Source organism: Chelmon rostratus, chromosome 18 (genome assembly GCF_017976325.1).
Source record: "Chelmon rostratus isolate fCheRos1 chromosome 18, fCheRos1.pri, whole genome shotgun sequence".
NCBI classification, from domain to species: domain Eukaryota; kingdom Metazoa; phylum Chordata; class Actinopteri; order Chaetodontiformes; family Chaetodontidae; genus Chelmon; species Chelmon rostratus.
The window spans coordinates 470,379-485,274 of NC_055675.1; the positions used below are offsets into that span (position 1 = coordinate 470,379).

The window sequence follows — 14,896 nt, forward strand, 5'->3', positions numbered from 1 at the left end:
AGCTCAAGGAACGGTGTAAGCACACAGCTGCAGACACCACCCTCCAGACACCCACCTGCTTCATTCAAGACAGATAGCAGTGTGCCCATAGAGGTGAGACCATTTTTTTAGTTTTCATGATGAACTCACTGTTCAAGGGAGAAGAGCAGTATTCCTGCATGCCTGCATTCTGAATATCTGAAAGCATCATACAAAGGACACCAAGGTGTGGAATCCAGAAAGAGAAGGACAAGGGAAGGTGTTTGTGATATTGAGCCTGCCATTCAGGCATGCAGTATCTGTAACAGCCTGAGGTCCCACCAACAAAAACAGCCACCAAAAGTACATCCAGGTCCTGATCTGCACTGGTCTGTTGTTGCCACAGATATATTTGAATGAAACAAGCACCATAATCTTGTGCTTGTGGACTTGTACTCAGGATGGTTTGAAATTGACTTGCTCAGTAGGTTACCATCCCTATGTGTGATGAACAAGAAAACTCCACCTTCAGTCCGACCATCCCAAACAGTTCTGCGTACCCGCTGTCAACCTGTACAAGAGGTGAGAGGAGTGTGAAAACAACATAAACAAAACGGCCAGCATTAAATGACCACTCTGTATGATTTAGTGTCATCTAGCGATGCGGATCCAGATTGCAAACAGCTCAATGCCCCTTGTTTCACTCCTCCCTGAGAGCCGATCGCCAGTGTTTGTTCTCCTTTGGTGGCACCGGTGTTGATGAGTTAAACATAAACCTTTGCAAAAAAATGCACATTGTTAATATCCAAATGTACAGTAACGCGAGTTTGCACAATTAATACATTTTTGAAAAAAGTAAAACAAAAAACACAATGGGTGGGGCGTGGGAGAAATGTGGGCTCGCGTAAAATTCAGGCAGTGACCCACAAAATGATTCCAATTTTAAATCACATGTGATCAATTTTTAAACGTAGTTATTGTTGACTTATAAGGTGTTGGTGTAAGGATGAAACGAAAAAAAAACTTTTCCAGCAGACATGCTGTGGGTGAAACATTGACACTTCGTATGCTGATGCATTACGTCTTCATCCTACGAGGGTGTCTGTGTGACAGAACGCCACCTTGTGGTCAAATCAGCTCCCAAATGCAGGATTAGGTTCTGAATCCCGTAGTTTCTCGTGCATCTAAGCAGTAGGTTTGTACCACCTGAACAGTAATGCTCCTCGGCACTGCTGTGTGTCCTCTCTGAACTGCACGGCTTCCTGCAGCCCGCAGATCGGTCGGGATCCTGCTTCTCCGCCGCCGCCACCGCTGAGGTGAGCCTGCTCCCCCCTCCTCCTCCTCGGAGCAGAATGCGCTGATCAACGATCGGTCTGTGAAAGCATGATTTCTGTCGTCTCCACTGTGGAGAGCGTTCCCAGAGGTACGGGTACTCCGGTGCCAAGCCTTTACCAACGGATCAGGAAGGTCTTCTCCAGGTAAGATGATGATGACGGCACTGATCCGAGGCCAGCGTCCGTTTGTATTAAGTCCACACAGATTCAGAACGGAAGCACATCTGCAGGCAGGGGAGCTCGTTTGCCTTTTGTTCCGTACACAGCCTTTAACACCAGACCGTTCACATCCACTCTACTGCTGCATCATGTTGTGCAACAGATGTCAACATAACCACACAACATCTTCCCTTTGCGTGAACATCTCATCACATGTGGAGTGTGTTAAAGCGTTGGAGTCAGGACATTATTGTACTATGGTACTGGAGCCTGGACACGGTGTGCTGGTTTGGTGCCTTCTGGCACAGGAGGGGGCTGCTGTGGTGGCTTTATCAGCCTGTTGTGAGGCTGTGCTGCACAATGGCTGCTGTCATTATCTTTGAGCATCATTCATCTATAGGTACCTGCCTCACTCTCACTGTTTCGCACTCTCCTTTTGCATTTCTCATGCACTTACACACATACTGTTGAAGGACTACACACACACACACACACACACACACACACACACACACACACACACACACACACACACACACCTTGTCCCCTACCCTTCCCTGCTATTTGCTGTTCTTTCATCCCTACCCTGTCTTGTGAATGTGGAGCATGGGGCCGTTGAACTGGCTGCCTGGCTGCAAGATGAATTTGAGATATCAGGCCCATGTCACTGTATGCATTGTGTGTGTGCATGTGTGTGTGTGTGCGCGCGCGCATGTGGGCGTGCTGGTGATGCCGCTACAGGCACAGAGAGATGTAACTGTTGAAAGTAAGCAGACAGACGAAAGCAGGATCTCATACAAGCACCTGCAACATGTCTGGCAAGTGAACAGAGCACAAACCCAAAACAGTACATGTACACAAATAATAGAATGATAGATATGAACACTACACTGGGTTGTCCTCTCAGTAAAGAGGTTGCACATAAACTCATGTCCGTCAGATTTGTCCAAACGAAGAGTTCCAGTCATAACTAGCTGCTAAGAAGTAGCTGCAAGTCACTATTAGCTATTCTAAAGGCCAAAGTGATCCACCTCATTCAGATGAGGAGAATCGAATGGGAATTAATTTCAGTCTCTCAGAGTTCTTCATTTCAGTGGACAAACCCAAGATACATTTTTGCAGTGTGCTGCCCTTTAATCACAGCAAAAATAAGATAATGGATTATAGGGTCTATCTGATACTGACATAAAAGTTTAAGCCAATAGAGATATGTTGGCTGATATTAGTTTTCCTTTTGATGAAGATTCCTTAGTTTTAGTTATTAAAAGGTTGTGATAAAGATATATACTGAGCATGACATATTACAGTTGCAAAATACACTCAATGGCCACTTTGTTAGATATAACTGTACACTTGCTTGGTAAGGAAATATATAATCAGCCAATCATTTTGCAGCAAGTGAATGCATAAAAGTATGCAGTCATGATCAATAGATTCAGTTCAGGCCAAACATCAGAATGGGGGCAAAAATGAAATCCAACTGACTTTGACTGTGGTGTGTCAGACGGGGTGGGTTAAGTATCTCAGAACCTGCCGATCTCCTGGGATTTTTGGGTACCTCCACAGTTAACAGATGTCTTTTGGCCTCCTTCTTCATGAAGTCAACTGACAAATCTTCAGACACCCTGTGTGAAAAAATATATACTTTAGCGTACCTAAGGTATATTTCAAAGTATTTTTACAGTACATTTATATCAATTGTGTACCAACTTTAAAGATTGAAAGCATACTTTAAATAAATAAGATACAGTAAAATATATTTTTTTGTAAAATTCAAGTTCTTTATTTAAAGTGCACTTTTAGATAATTGCTCTCAAATGCTTTGTAGTATATTTCTAGGAAGTGTATTAGAATACTATTTGCTTAAGTGCACTTAAAATAGACTTACAGATTAAAAGTATATTAATTTTATGCTGTCATGACATATTCAAAAGCATATTTTTACTCACTCATCTGTATATATCTATTTACCCTTCAGCATAGCACATACACATGTACAAAAGCATGTCTATAAAATGCCTACCTCATACATAAACATCATCGTAGGATCGAACATCCACAATGCTGTATCATACTGTCGACAGGAAAAATAGGAAGTCACTAATATTTTCCAAGGATCAGACAAGAAGAGGTGTCAAATATTTCAAGGACAGACAGGCATTAATCTACATTGAATGCATAATATATCTGAGGACATATATGTACAGTACATCCTGTTCATCCTTAGTTTTAAAGCACATTAAAGTTAATTGAAAATTCTCAAGAACTACCTAAAAGTACAGTAGTTGGCTATTTTTAGGAGAGGTATTGCACTTAAAGTGTACTGGAAATCGTCATGCACTGTACACTGAAAGGGGTGGCTGTGGCGGCAGAGCAGTCACCCACCCATCAGAAGGTTGGTGGTTCAGTCCCTGCAGTCACAGTACCTTGCATTCTTGGGTAAGATACTGAACCCCAAACTCAATTCTGTGTCATCAGTGTGCGAGTGTGCGTGTGAATGGTTACTGCTCATAATGAGCAGGTGGCACCACCAATGTACAAATGTGAGTGTGAATGGGTCAATACTGACTCGTGTTGAAAAAGGGCTTTGTGTAGTCATTAAGCTAGAAAAAAGCTACATAAATATAGTCCATTTACCTTCTACCATACTGAAAATGCTCAAGCAGTAAAATACGTAGTATCCCAATGTAGATGTATTTGTAATCTATTAATGTAATAACAGTTGTACTTTAAATCGAAGATTAACGTAAGCGAATATAAAATAACTAGTATATTTACAGTATATTTAGTATACTTAAAACAGTCCAATTTTACCACAGTCGAGTAAACTTAATACAGTGTTAGTTAAGATAAGATAAGATAAGATTTTATTAGACTTTGTTAATTGCCAGCTGGGGAAATTTGGGTATTACAGCAGCAGGCAATAGCAGTTGGAAAAAAAAATAGCAACAGAAATAGACAAGTATGATAAATCACACATCAGTGCAAACCAGGCTTGTACAAAAATCAGAATTTCAGAATTCAGTTCAATTCAGGAAGTGAATTGAATTTGAATTGGCTCCACCCCCAGAGGATATGGAATTCTGAAACACAATAAATGCAATACAGAGACTATTATTAAGCATACAAACTTATATTAAAAAACAATATTTTCATTTTAAAATAATCAAATAACTTAAAGCTGTGGTGAATGCAATAAGTGTGTTATTTACTTCATGGGGTAACAGTGTTACATTTGATGATCATCAGCTCTTCAAACGTTTAATCATTGAGGCGGCATCGCTCTGGTCGGAATATCTTTCCACCAACACTAAATATCCTCTCAACAGGTGCAGAGGAAGCAGGTATGGCCAGATATTTGCATGCAAGTAGAGCAACGTTTGGGAAACGATTTTGGTTTTCTCTCCAGAACAACAAGGGGTTGGTACCCTCTGCCGAACATGGGGCGCTCAAGTAAGCTGGGAGCTCATGTGAGGTTGCATCAATTGGCACAGAAGTTGTTTCAGTGCCCATGTAGGAAAACAGTCTGGGGTGTTTGCGTGTTTGGGTATTCATGTCAGAAGTGGCTTTTGGACATAGAGAATCAACTTTTGCAGCAAGGAGGTTTCTGATTGTGTTATTTTCTTCATTGTTACACCAGTCTAGCTTAAATCTTAGATCAAGAGTTGCAGCCATCTGGAAGCGCTCATATCTTCAAATTTTACAAGTCGCCTCTCGAGTGCGGTTTGTAAGGTGGACAGAAACTTCTTGTTCTTATGTTTCTTATGTTTCTGCTCTAAAATAATGAAACATTGATTACCCTTTGCCCATGTCTCCTCTCCTCTGCAGGGATCTGTTGGTGACCCTAGCCTTGGGTCAGGTCCTGTCTCTGTTAGTCTGTGCTATTGGTCTGACCAGCAAGTACCTGGCTGATGACTTCCACGCTAACACGCCGGTGTTCCAGAGCTTTCTCAACTACATCCTACTGTTTCTGGTCTACACCACCACACTGGCCGTCAGGCAAGGTACAGACAGAAACTGAGGTGTGTGTGTGTAGACTACTGTGTGTTGAAACTAGGAGCGCGCAACACCACAAACTGTGGTTGCAATCCAGTAACAAATAATAGCAGAACCAGAATCACCAATATCGATGCATTTTATTTCTAAAAGCAGATGATTGTTTTGCACGCAGTGCTTTACTCAGTAATTATTTTTTTTGTTATTAATTCTATTCCTTGTGACTTAATGCAACATATGTTCCTCACAACATACAGTATCTCAAGAGTGAGTGTATGGTCTTTCTCTCATTATTTATTTATTGCATTTTCTTCAGCCTATGCTTTCTATACAAAGAGGGAAAGAGATTTTCACACTTTAAACAAAGTATTTATAACACACCCACAGCTAGACAGCATGGCAGTAAATGTCACCATTAAAGTATGTCATTTATTTTTACAATAAACAAAACAGCAATACACATAATACATAAGTGAAGAACGGAATATTGAAAAAACTTACCCATATACTGAAGCCTAGCTGTGGATGAGATTATTGCAGATGCATTTTGCATGATTCTTGATTCAAAGTTGGAAACAGTGAAGGACTTTACATACAAGGCAAATCAGAATGTTCGTAGGACAGCTAAAAAAATAATGTCTCCTCTCTGTTCTGATGATATGTTGTATATTTAACTCACTGATGCTTTCATTATTTTACCTGTCTCCCTCTCTATCTCTATTGTCTTACCAGGGGAAGGGAACTTGCTTGCTATTCTGAAACAGCGCTGGTGGAACTATATGATTCTGGGTTTGATAGACATAGAGGCCAACTATCTGGTCCTTAAAGCCTACCAGTACACTACACTCTCCAGTGTACAGGTTAGTGTGTGTGTGTTTGTGTGTAAAAGTTTGTTTACCCTCAGACACAGAATGTTGTCATCCTTGTCATGGTTAGTACAACTCCACCTTGGAACAATAGTAAATGTTTAACTCAAACCTCACAGATGTGCAAGACTGCACACTTGTTTATCCAAATCAAACCAACAGAGTCAAATCTGCATCGGCAGTTTATTATACACACATCAACTGTATGAAAGAGGTATTTTTTATCTGTCTCTTGAGAGTCTCTTACCCTAATGGAATAATATACTAAAACACAGAAATATCCCTTTATCTGGCTCACATTACATAGTGCCTATTAACACATCGCAAATCCAATATTTTAGAGTAGATTAAGGCTGTATGCCAGCACATACAGTATCTGTCTAGAAAAGGCAAGGGCCATAGAACTGATCTGGCAGCATCCATTCAGGACAGACAGGCCAGTCACAGAGCATCTAGAGTGATTTAAATATGACTGCCCAGCTCAAAAACACGGGAAGATTATATTGTTGTACAAAGTTCAAGTTCTTTGTCATGTGCACAACAATCACATTGAAGCTGTCGTTGGCAATGCAATTCCTGTTCTCACTCTCCCTCCAGCTGTGCTCGTATAGCATGTATGTAAAGATAATCATACAAATGAATGAGAAACGAGAAAAAGGGAATCTTGGACATAAAACAGTGCAGTTAGAAGTTGTAACATTAAAGTATAGGAATAAAATACTATATAAAATAGAATAAAATAAAATGTAGTATCATGTATAATACTATTGTAGATTGGTGTACAGTAGGATAAAATGGCTGTACGACAGGTTGTGCAGTAATGTAGTAAATGTATATGCTCAATGAGAACCAGTTCTGGAGAGGTAAAGACAGGATATGAATACAGACACATATACATATGTGCATTCAATAATTTCTTACTTTTTAATGGGGCATAGCCCAGTGGGAGCGTTGCCATGCCCCTACACCACCAACCAACACACACACCCATTCTTGAGTTCTTCAAGTCACTAGCAAATTATATAACATTAAATTTATGTATTGAAATTATGATAATATTGTATGATTTTAATTAGTTAAGTTGCATTTATTTAAGCCAATTAATGTTTAATGATTTCACTCTCTCACGAAATGAATGCTATTTTTATAAGTCCATATCAGTGTGAATAGACTCCTAAAAAACATGGAAAATCCACAATGATAACTAGATACTGAACTAGAAAAGACCTCAGTGCTCCATACAAAACCCACAGTTCAACAAATGAAATATGAACAATGAATCAGTCCTTATCTCAACAAAAAACCCTCTTCTTTGGCTCAATACAACAATTGGCTGATAAAAAAAAGCCCAAGTGACACCTCTTGCATCTAATAGACAAGCTTTGTGATTCTTTGTAGTATTAGTTTCTGTAGAACGGGTGAACCCACAGTTCAACTACCAATGAACGGGTAAATGGACGACTTATATAGTGCTTTTTTAGTCTGACGACCATTCAAAGCGCTTTTACAACACAAGCCTGCATTCACCCATTCACACAATGGTAGTTAGCCCACCTGCTCGTCATTAACACACACAAACACACAAGGAGCATTTGGGGTTCAGTATCTTGCCCAAGGATACTTTGACATATAGGCTGCCAAGGCCAGGGGTCGATAAGAATTCCTCTTCAGGATCCCATGAAGCAAACAAAAACACTCAGTTTGACACTGATAGACAAGCTTTTTGATTCTAGATGGCGGTCGTATAATCAGCAAACTTGATGATTGTGTTGGAGGTGTGTGTAGTCACATAGTTGTGCATGAGCAGGGTGTACAGGTGTGGGCTGAGCACACAGCCTGAGGTCTACCCATCAGGAAGTTCAAGATCTAATTACATATGCTGGTGATGAGTCCCAGATCTCAGAGCTTGAAGACAAGCTTAGATGGTACAATGGCATCGAATGCTGGACTATTTGTAGTCACTGAACGGTATTTTCATGTGTATTCCTCTGCTCCATGTGGGAGAGGGCAGTGTTGAGGGCTAGGGTAATGGTGTTGTCTCTATAACTGGTTGGTGTGTACATAAATTGCAGTGGGTCCAGTGAGTCAGGGAGGATGAGGTGATAAAAATTTTGACTAACCGCTCAGGGCACTTTATGATGGTTGAAGGTGAGTGCTGCTGGCAGGTAGTTGTTCAGGCAGAGGGAGTTGGTAACTGAATCCTAAATGAAAGAACTCATGCATGTGTTTCTCTCTGTGTCTCTGTCTGTCCTCTCAGCTGTTAGATTGTTTTGTCATCCCAGTGGTTCTGTTGCTGTCCTGGTTCTTTCTCTTGGTGAGGTACAAGGCTGTCCACTTTGTTGGGGCAGGACTGTGTCTGCTGGGTATTGGCTGCATGGTGGGAGCCGACGTTCTACTTGGTCGGCAGCAAGGCGTTGGTGAGGACCCACACACACTCACATAAATACTTGCAGTACACAGCACTACAAATGTATATTTGATGGTAATCAGCTCATCTAGGCTTCAAGATACAGATAGTTTTAAGTTTTACTCTGAGAAAACACATAAGCACTCCTGACCTTGACATGGCATATCTATAGCATATGGCATATCATACTTGTACATACAGGCACATGTTCAAGCTCAGGGTGCAGATGTGTTAAGATGTTGCCAATTTCTTGGGATTTCTTTATATTCTGCCCTCAGAATAAGTAGCCTACTATGATACACTTTGGCAGACAGAGAAACTCCTGACATCAGGACTCTGAAGACAGTCGTCCGTTGTCCACAGGTTTATTGACGCAAGAAAGAGTAAAACTAAGAACAGACAAAACATACAATGAATACAAATAAAATTGCTTCTTTTTTATGCTTGCACGCATACAATGAAAATATACTGATTCCTAAATGAACTAAAGTGCTTGTTTTTAACTGTTACCTTTCATGTATTTGTTACTTATTTATTTGTAAACCACTGTATTTTAACATAGCATATTTAGATATTTAGATTATTATCAACTATTGATTCACATTTTGACAACAGTTGTAGCGGAGTGGTCAGTGACTATAATGACGACACAGACTCCCTGCATAAACTTCTCAAAAGTAAACATTATCACAAAATAATCATCTGTGCTAATTAACAACATAATACTGTATGATGCCATCAAAGAGCAGAAGATGCAGCAAATTCAACAGGATGAAATTGTTAACAAAAACAGCTTCTCTGGAGCATACTTCTCCTCACTTCCTGGTTATAGGCAAGTCACTTGACCTGACATGTATTTCCTGTTTTCAAAATAAAGCCTGTCTTTTCAAAATAAACTTACAACATAGCGATTAACCAATAACGCAACATTGTAAGTCTCTTACTCATTTGCTTAAAGCAGTCTTGCTCATGCTTTGTTCCTTCTGTCAATGTCTCTTGTAAATCTCCCTCATCTGTGTAGGAGAGCAGAAGCTGTTTGGGGATCTGTTGGTTCTGGGAGGAGCAACACTGTATGGGATCTCCAATGTCTGTGAGGAGTTCATCGTGAAGAACCTGAGCCGAGTTGAGTTTCTTGGTATGATGGGACTCTTCGGATCCTTCTTCAGTGGCATCCAGCTGTGAGTTTTTGGGGTGGGATAGATAGAGATATACCCCATGATAGCTAGAGAGTAGTGGAAAGTAACTAAGTAACTAACAGTGCTCAAGTACTGTACAATGTCGATGTTAATGTACTTTACTTGAGTATTTTCTTGTTATTCTGCTTTATACCACATTTCAGAGTAATTATTGGAGTTTATCTATTTCCAACTTAAAATGTATTATTGAAAATAAACAAGACTTTAACCTAAGTAATACAAGACAGATTAATGTCCTGAAATTTGGACAGAGGTCCAGAAGACAGAGTTCCAGATTATTCCCACAAATCTGGACAAGCAGCTCAAGGGCTTCATTGGGATTCTCCATTGTTGTGATTACCAGCAAATATGAAGCCTGAAGTGAGTGTTAATACCATGAATGAGTTAGTTATCATGTTACATCCTACAAAGGGATTCCACAGTTATCAGTAACAGGTGTGTATAAAGCAGGGGGAGTGGTTTGGACCAATGCATGTAGAGACTGTCTATAAACACACTTGTACAGCTTAGTGGGACAACCTTAGTATCTTAGTAGATACCATGAAATCTGTACTGTATGTGCAGAGAATGTGGAATACGACCCTCTTCTCTCTCTGTATGGGCTCTGTTGTAGGGCCATCATGGAACACAAGGAACTGCTAAAGGTACCCTGGGACTGGCAAATAGGTGAGCGTGCACATACAAACACATATGCATACACAGAACATGGATTCATACACACAAGTAATATTACCACACAATGTAATCGAGAGGTAATCCAAAAGTTGTCTTAAATAGCAGTGTAAATGCAATGTAAAATCATTTGCTGTCTCTGTGTGTTTGTAGGTCTTTTCTATGTTGGTTTCAGTGCCTTCATGTTCAGCCTATACAGCTTCATGCCAGTGGTGATGAAGAGAACGAGTGCCACCTCAGTCAATCTCTCTCTGCTCACTGCTGACCTATACAGCCTCTTCTGTGGCCTCTTCCTCTTTCACTACAAGGTAAGACCAAACTGCCAGGAAGCATTCATTTGGTGATGTACAGGTCAAAAGATGTCTTGACAAGGAAGAAGAATATGTTGAATAAACAGACGGTATCTGCATCGATTTATTTTTAACAGTCCATCATGAATCTGACAGTAGCTCTGTTTCCATTGCCCCTAGAAATGCGCAAATCCTAAATATCGCAATAAAAAACTGGTAATGGAAACACCTATATTTCCTCTCAAATATCGATATAAAAGTGTATCGCAAAAGTGTAATGGAAACACTTTTTTCGCATTTACACGTCACCAAGGTCAGCGGACGAAAAACACTTTCGGCCATTTCCTCAAAATGATATCTCATGGGACGTCAGAGAATTTTCACTGTTCAATGGAAACACCTGCAAATAGCATTTGAACTTTGCCGAAATTTCAGAAATATCGCTTTTATTTTGCGAACAACTGTAATGGAAACGCAGCTAGTGCCACATGAGTGCAATGACAAATCTGTTGTACACTGTTCAGCTTTGACTGTCGCAGTAACAGTTAACTGACAGTCAAGCCTGTCCCCTGTTAACTACAGAGTCTCTATACAGGACACAAAGACAGTGCCAAATCAGAACAAAAGCTGTCTCAAGACACTTTCCAGACAGAGCAGGTTGAGACCATACTCTTTCATGCACAGATACCCGAGAGAGAGAGAGAGAGAGCAATATACATAGCAATGACAATAATAATGACATCTATCATAGTCATAGTCAGAACTAGTATAATATAATAATATGATAATATATGTATATACTAATATGTGAGAAGCTATTATAATATATGTACATAACAACAACAACAACAGCAATAATAATAATAATAATAATAATAATTTATGACCAATACTGAATAACAGTTGCAGTGGCCGTCAAACAGGGCCACAGCAGTAATCACAACCATGATTTACAAATCAAGCGCACAATCCATGGGAACGAACAAGATTAGAAAGCACAAAGAGAAGCCAAGTTTTTAACATGTATTAATGGGATATGAATATGTGCAGATGGAGAGGGAGAGGAGGAGGGGGGGTCAGTGTATCATGGGAAGTTCCCCAGAAATCTGAGCCCATAGCTGCATAATTAGGGGCTGGTCCAAGGCAAGCCTGAGCCAGCCCTAACTGGAAGCTTTAAAAGGAAAGTTTTAAGCCTACTCTTAAACGTAGACAGGGTGTCTGCCCCCAGGCCGAGGCTGGAAGATGGTTCTACGGGGGAGTTTGATAGCTGAAGGCTATCCAATACCAATGGCAGTATTGTTATTGGAGACTTAAGGAACCACAAGTAAGCCTGCAAGAATTTTTAATTCTATATTTTACAGGGAACAGGGGAGAGAAGCTAATATGGGGGAAATGTGATCTCTTTCCTAGTTTGTGACTGTCACAAAGAATCATGAAAAGTCTATTAACGAGTCTGTGTCAAGTCTTTAGTTGACAAAGTTGAAATGAAAGGCAGAAGTCAGTTTACAGTATGGCTGAACAATGCCATCCTGTTTTAATTTCAAATTACAAAATGGCCCTGTGTCTGTCTTAGGAAATCCACTCATTTATAGAAGAGCCTGGTTAATTCCAGTCCCTAAGGCCATGTCAATCAGAATAAACATCTTTTACCACAACATGCATATCATACATACAAAGGACGGCTGTGGCTCAGGAGGTAGAGTGGTCGTCCACTTCTCAGAAGGTTGATGGTTTGATATCCTTTGGCGAGATACTGAATTCACTGATTCACACTACTGATGCTGTGCCATTGGTGTGTCAGTGTGTGTGAATGGTTAAAAGCTCACAGGTGGCCTTTAAAAAAAAAAAAAAAAATGCAAATTTCTCCTTGGAGATAAATAAAGTATCTATCTATCTATCTATCTATCTATCTATCTATCTATCTATCTATCTATCTATCTATCTAGCCACGTATTATGAATGTGAGTGTGAATGGGTGAATGCAGACTTGTGTTGTGAAAGCGAGTGATCATCAGACTCGAAAAGCACTATATTAATACAGTCCATTCCCATTTACCTTTTTTTTCTTGAAGCACAGAGGCAGGGCTAAGGTGACACAAAGGAAATTGAAGTTTGAAACCACTTGTAGGTTCTGAGCTGATACATAAAAAACTGAAGCATACATTTCAACATCAGCTGCAATACATGCTAAAGGCAGATCATTTCTGTACATACACAGAAGTGGATGGATCCCGCAGGAACACTGACATCACCGCTAAGCATGGGACATGGTGTCTCTATGTTATTGATCCCTACGCAGCGATTTCTGTTTACAAGATAAGATTTGAACTGGCATAAAGAAGCATTGTAGAAATACAGCCTTTAGGCTGAAGTCTGTCTGTCTCTTTGTTGCAGTTCTCTGGCCTCTATCTGTTGTCATTCTTCATTATTGCCTTGGGCTTGGTGCTGTACTCCTCCTCATCTACCTATGTGGCCCAGGACCCACGAGTCTACAAACAGTTCAGGAACACAGCCAGCCAGCCAGCCACCAACAGGCCCCCGCTCAGTCCTGGAGTCCTGGAGCCCTCCGTAACCTACACCAGCCTGAGCCCAGAGGCAGGAGACGAGCTTCCTGTACGTGTAGCCTAAAATAATGTGGGAGGGAGTTTAGTCTGTAAACTTGGTGGCTCAGTGAGTAAGCTGTAGCCTCCAGGTTCTGCTCACAGTTGTACACAGAGAAATACTGCTGACTGTACCTAGTCTGCTGAACAGTGCAGCTAGGTGATCACCCAGGTAGGTCTAGGTTTTCATTTTATGGCCTGTATTGATGGATGGAGTCTCCACCCACTCAATGACCAAATTGATAGAAATTCATGTACCAAAATAATGTACCTTAAAATGACGTGCCAGAATGTAATTAAATAGCAAAGTGAGTGAAAATGTTGAATTCACTGTGATCAAACACAGCAGACAGTAGTGACTGAAAATGTTCATTCATATAAATAGATGGCATTGTAATTTTATTTAATATCATGCTTTCTTTTTATATCAGTCAAAAATTTTGTGCTTCATACCCATGTATATGCTAAAGTTTTACATCCTACAGGTTTTCTAAATCCACCTGCTCACATTCAATAACAAGCTTGGTAGGTAATACAGACTGGATTCAAATTTACTTACATTGTAGTGGGAGAAACAAGAATATAAGTCCCCCTACAGTTCACTGAGTTCATTTACCAACTTTGTATCATACAAAGTGATGCTGGTATGTAAATATTGCATCAGGGCCATACCACTTGAAGCTACTGAAGGTTCCTCTGTGTATTTTTCACATGGTGGATATTTTATAGGTTGGTACAAATAATTTTAGACTTAATATATTTAAGTTTGACTACTTTTACACCAAAAAATCAGAATGTCATTCTGACAGTGTGATGAAGTTAAAACAGCATTTAGAGCTTCATCTTGAGAAGTAGCATTTACAGATGATAAAATCAATAAATATTAAAGAATAATAAAGAATAAAAAATAAAGACTTTTTTTTCGTGTCTGGTCAGGTGGTGGGGTTGAGTTGCATTTGGGGTAGCTGGACTCATGACTTTGGAATCCCGGCAGTGACCCTGGATTAGTTCTTCTGGTAAAGAAAAAATGATTTCTCAAAATAAAATCAAGGCTGGGTGCACAGTAAATGTTAAAGACTACATTTCATCGATTTGATCCTTCTCAGTCCAGGAGAAGGTTGTCCATACAGTAATCGCGACATATTTAGATATTTTTTTAACTTGATGTATTCGTCTCCTAATGAAAGAAAATCACCAGATTCTAATTTTTCAGAATGCTGCAGCTAAGACTTGTTCCCAACAAAACCCCATATAATCCCTATTGCAGTATCTCTTGACAGTCAGTCAGATGTGAAATAGATTTTAAAGGGGTACTCCAGTGGTTTAGTGGTTAACTTTCATGAAGCCAGGATATTTGGCTTAACAACATAACAGACTAAAAAAAGTGAAGACAGAGAGGTTAGATATGCAGACATTTA

At 40.0% G+C, this 14,896-nt stretch overlaps 1 protein-coding gene across 1 annotated transcript; it reads left to right on the forward strand.

The window, feature by feature from the left end:
* Positions 1 to 1,341: 1,341 nt before the first annotated feature.
* On the forward strand, positions 1,342 to 13,506 carry slc35f1 (solute carrier family 35 member F1). Its single transcript, XM_041959136.1, has 8 exons — positions 1,342 to 1,436; positions 5,280 to 5,455; positions 6,180 to 6,307; positions 8,571 to 8,730; positions 9,742 to 9,898; positions 10,530 to 10,582; positions 10,742 to 10,896; positions 13,273 to 13,506. Exons 1-8 carry the CDS (start codon positions 1,342 to 1,344, stop codon positions 13,504 to 13,506), a joined length of 1,158 nt encoding a protein of 385 aa, XP_041815070.1.
* Positions 13,507 to 14,896: the final 1,390 nt, after the last annotated feature.

What these genes read in the sequence shown, in the direction of transcription:
- slc35f1 (XM_041959136.1), top strand. Translation starts at nt 1,342, where the DNA reads ATGATTTCTGTCGTCTCCACTGTGGAGAGCGTTCCCAGAGGTACGGGT. An exon ending in TTCTTCAGTGGCATCCAGCT is followed by an intron (nt 9,899 to 10,529) that starts GTGAGTTTTTGG and finishes GCTCTGTTGTAG; the next exon opens with GGCCATCATGGAACACAAGG. An exon ending in TCTTCCTCTTTCACTACAAG is followed by an intron (nt 10,897 to 13,272) that starts GTAAGACCAAAC and finishes TCTTTGTTGCAG; the next exon opens with TTCTCTGGCCTCTATCTGTT.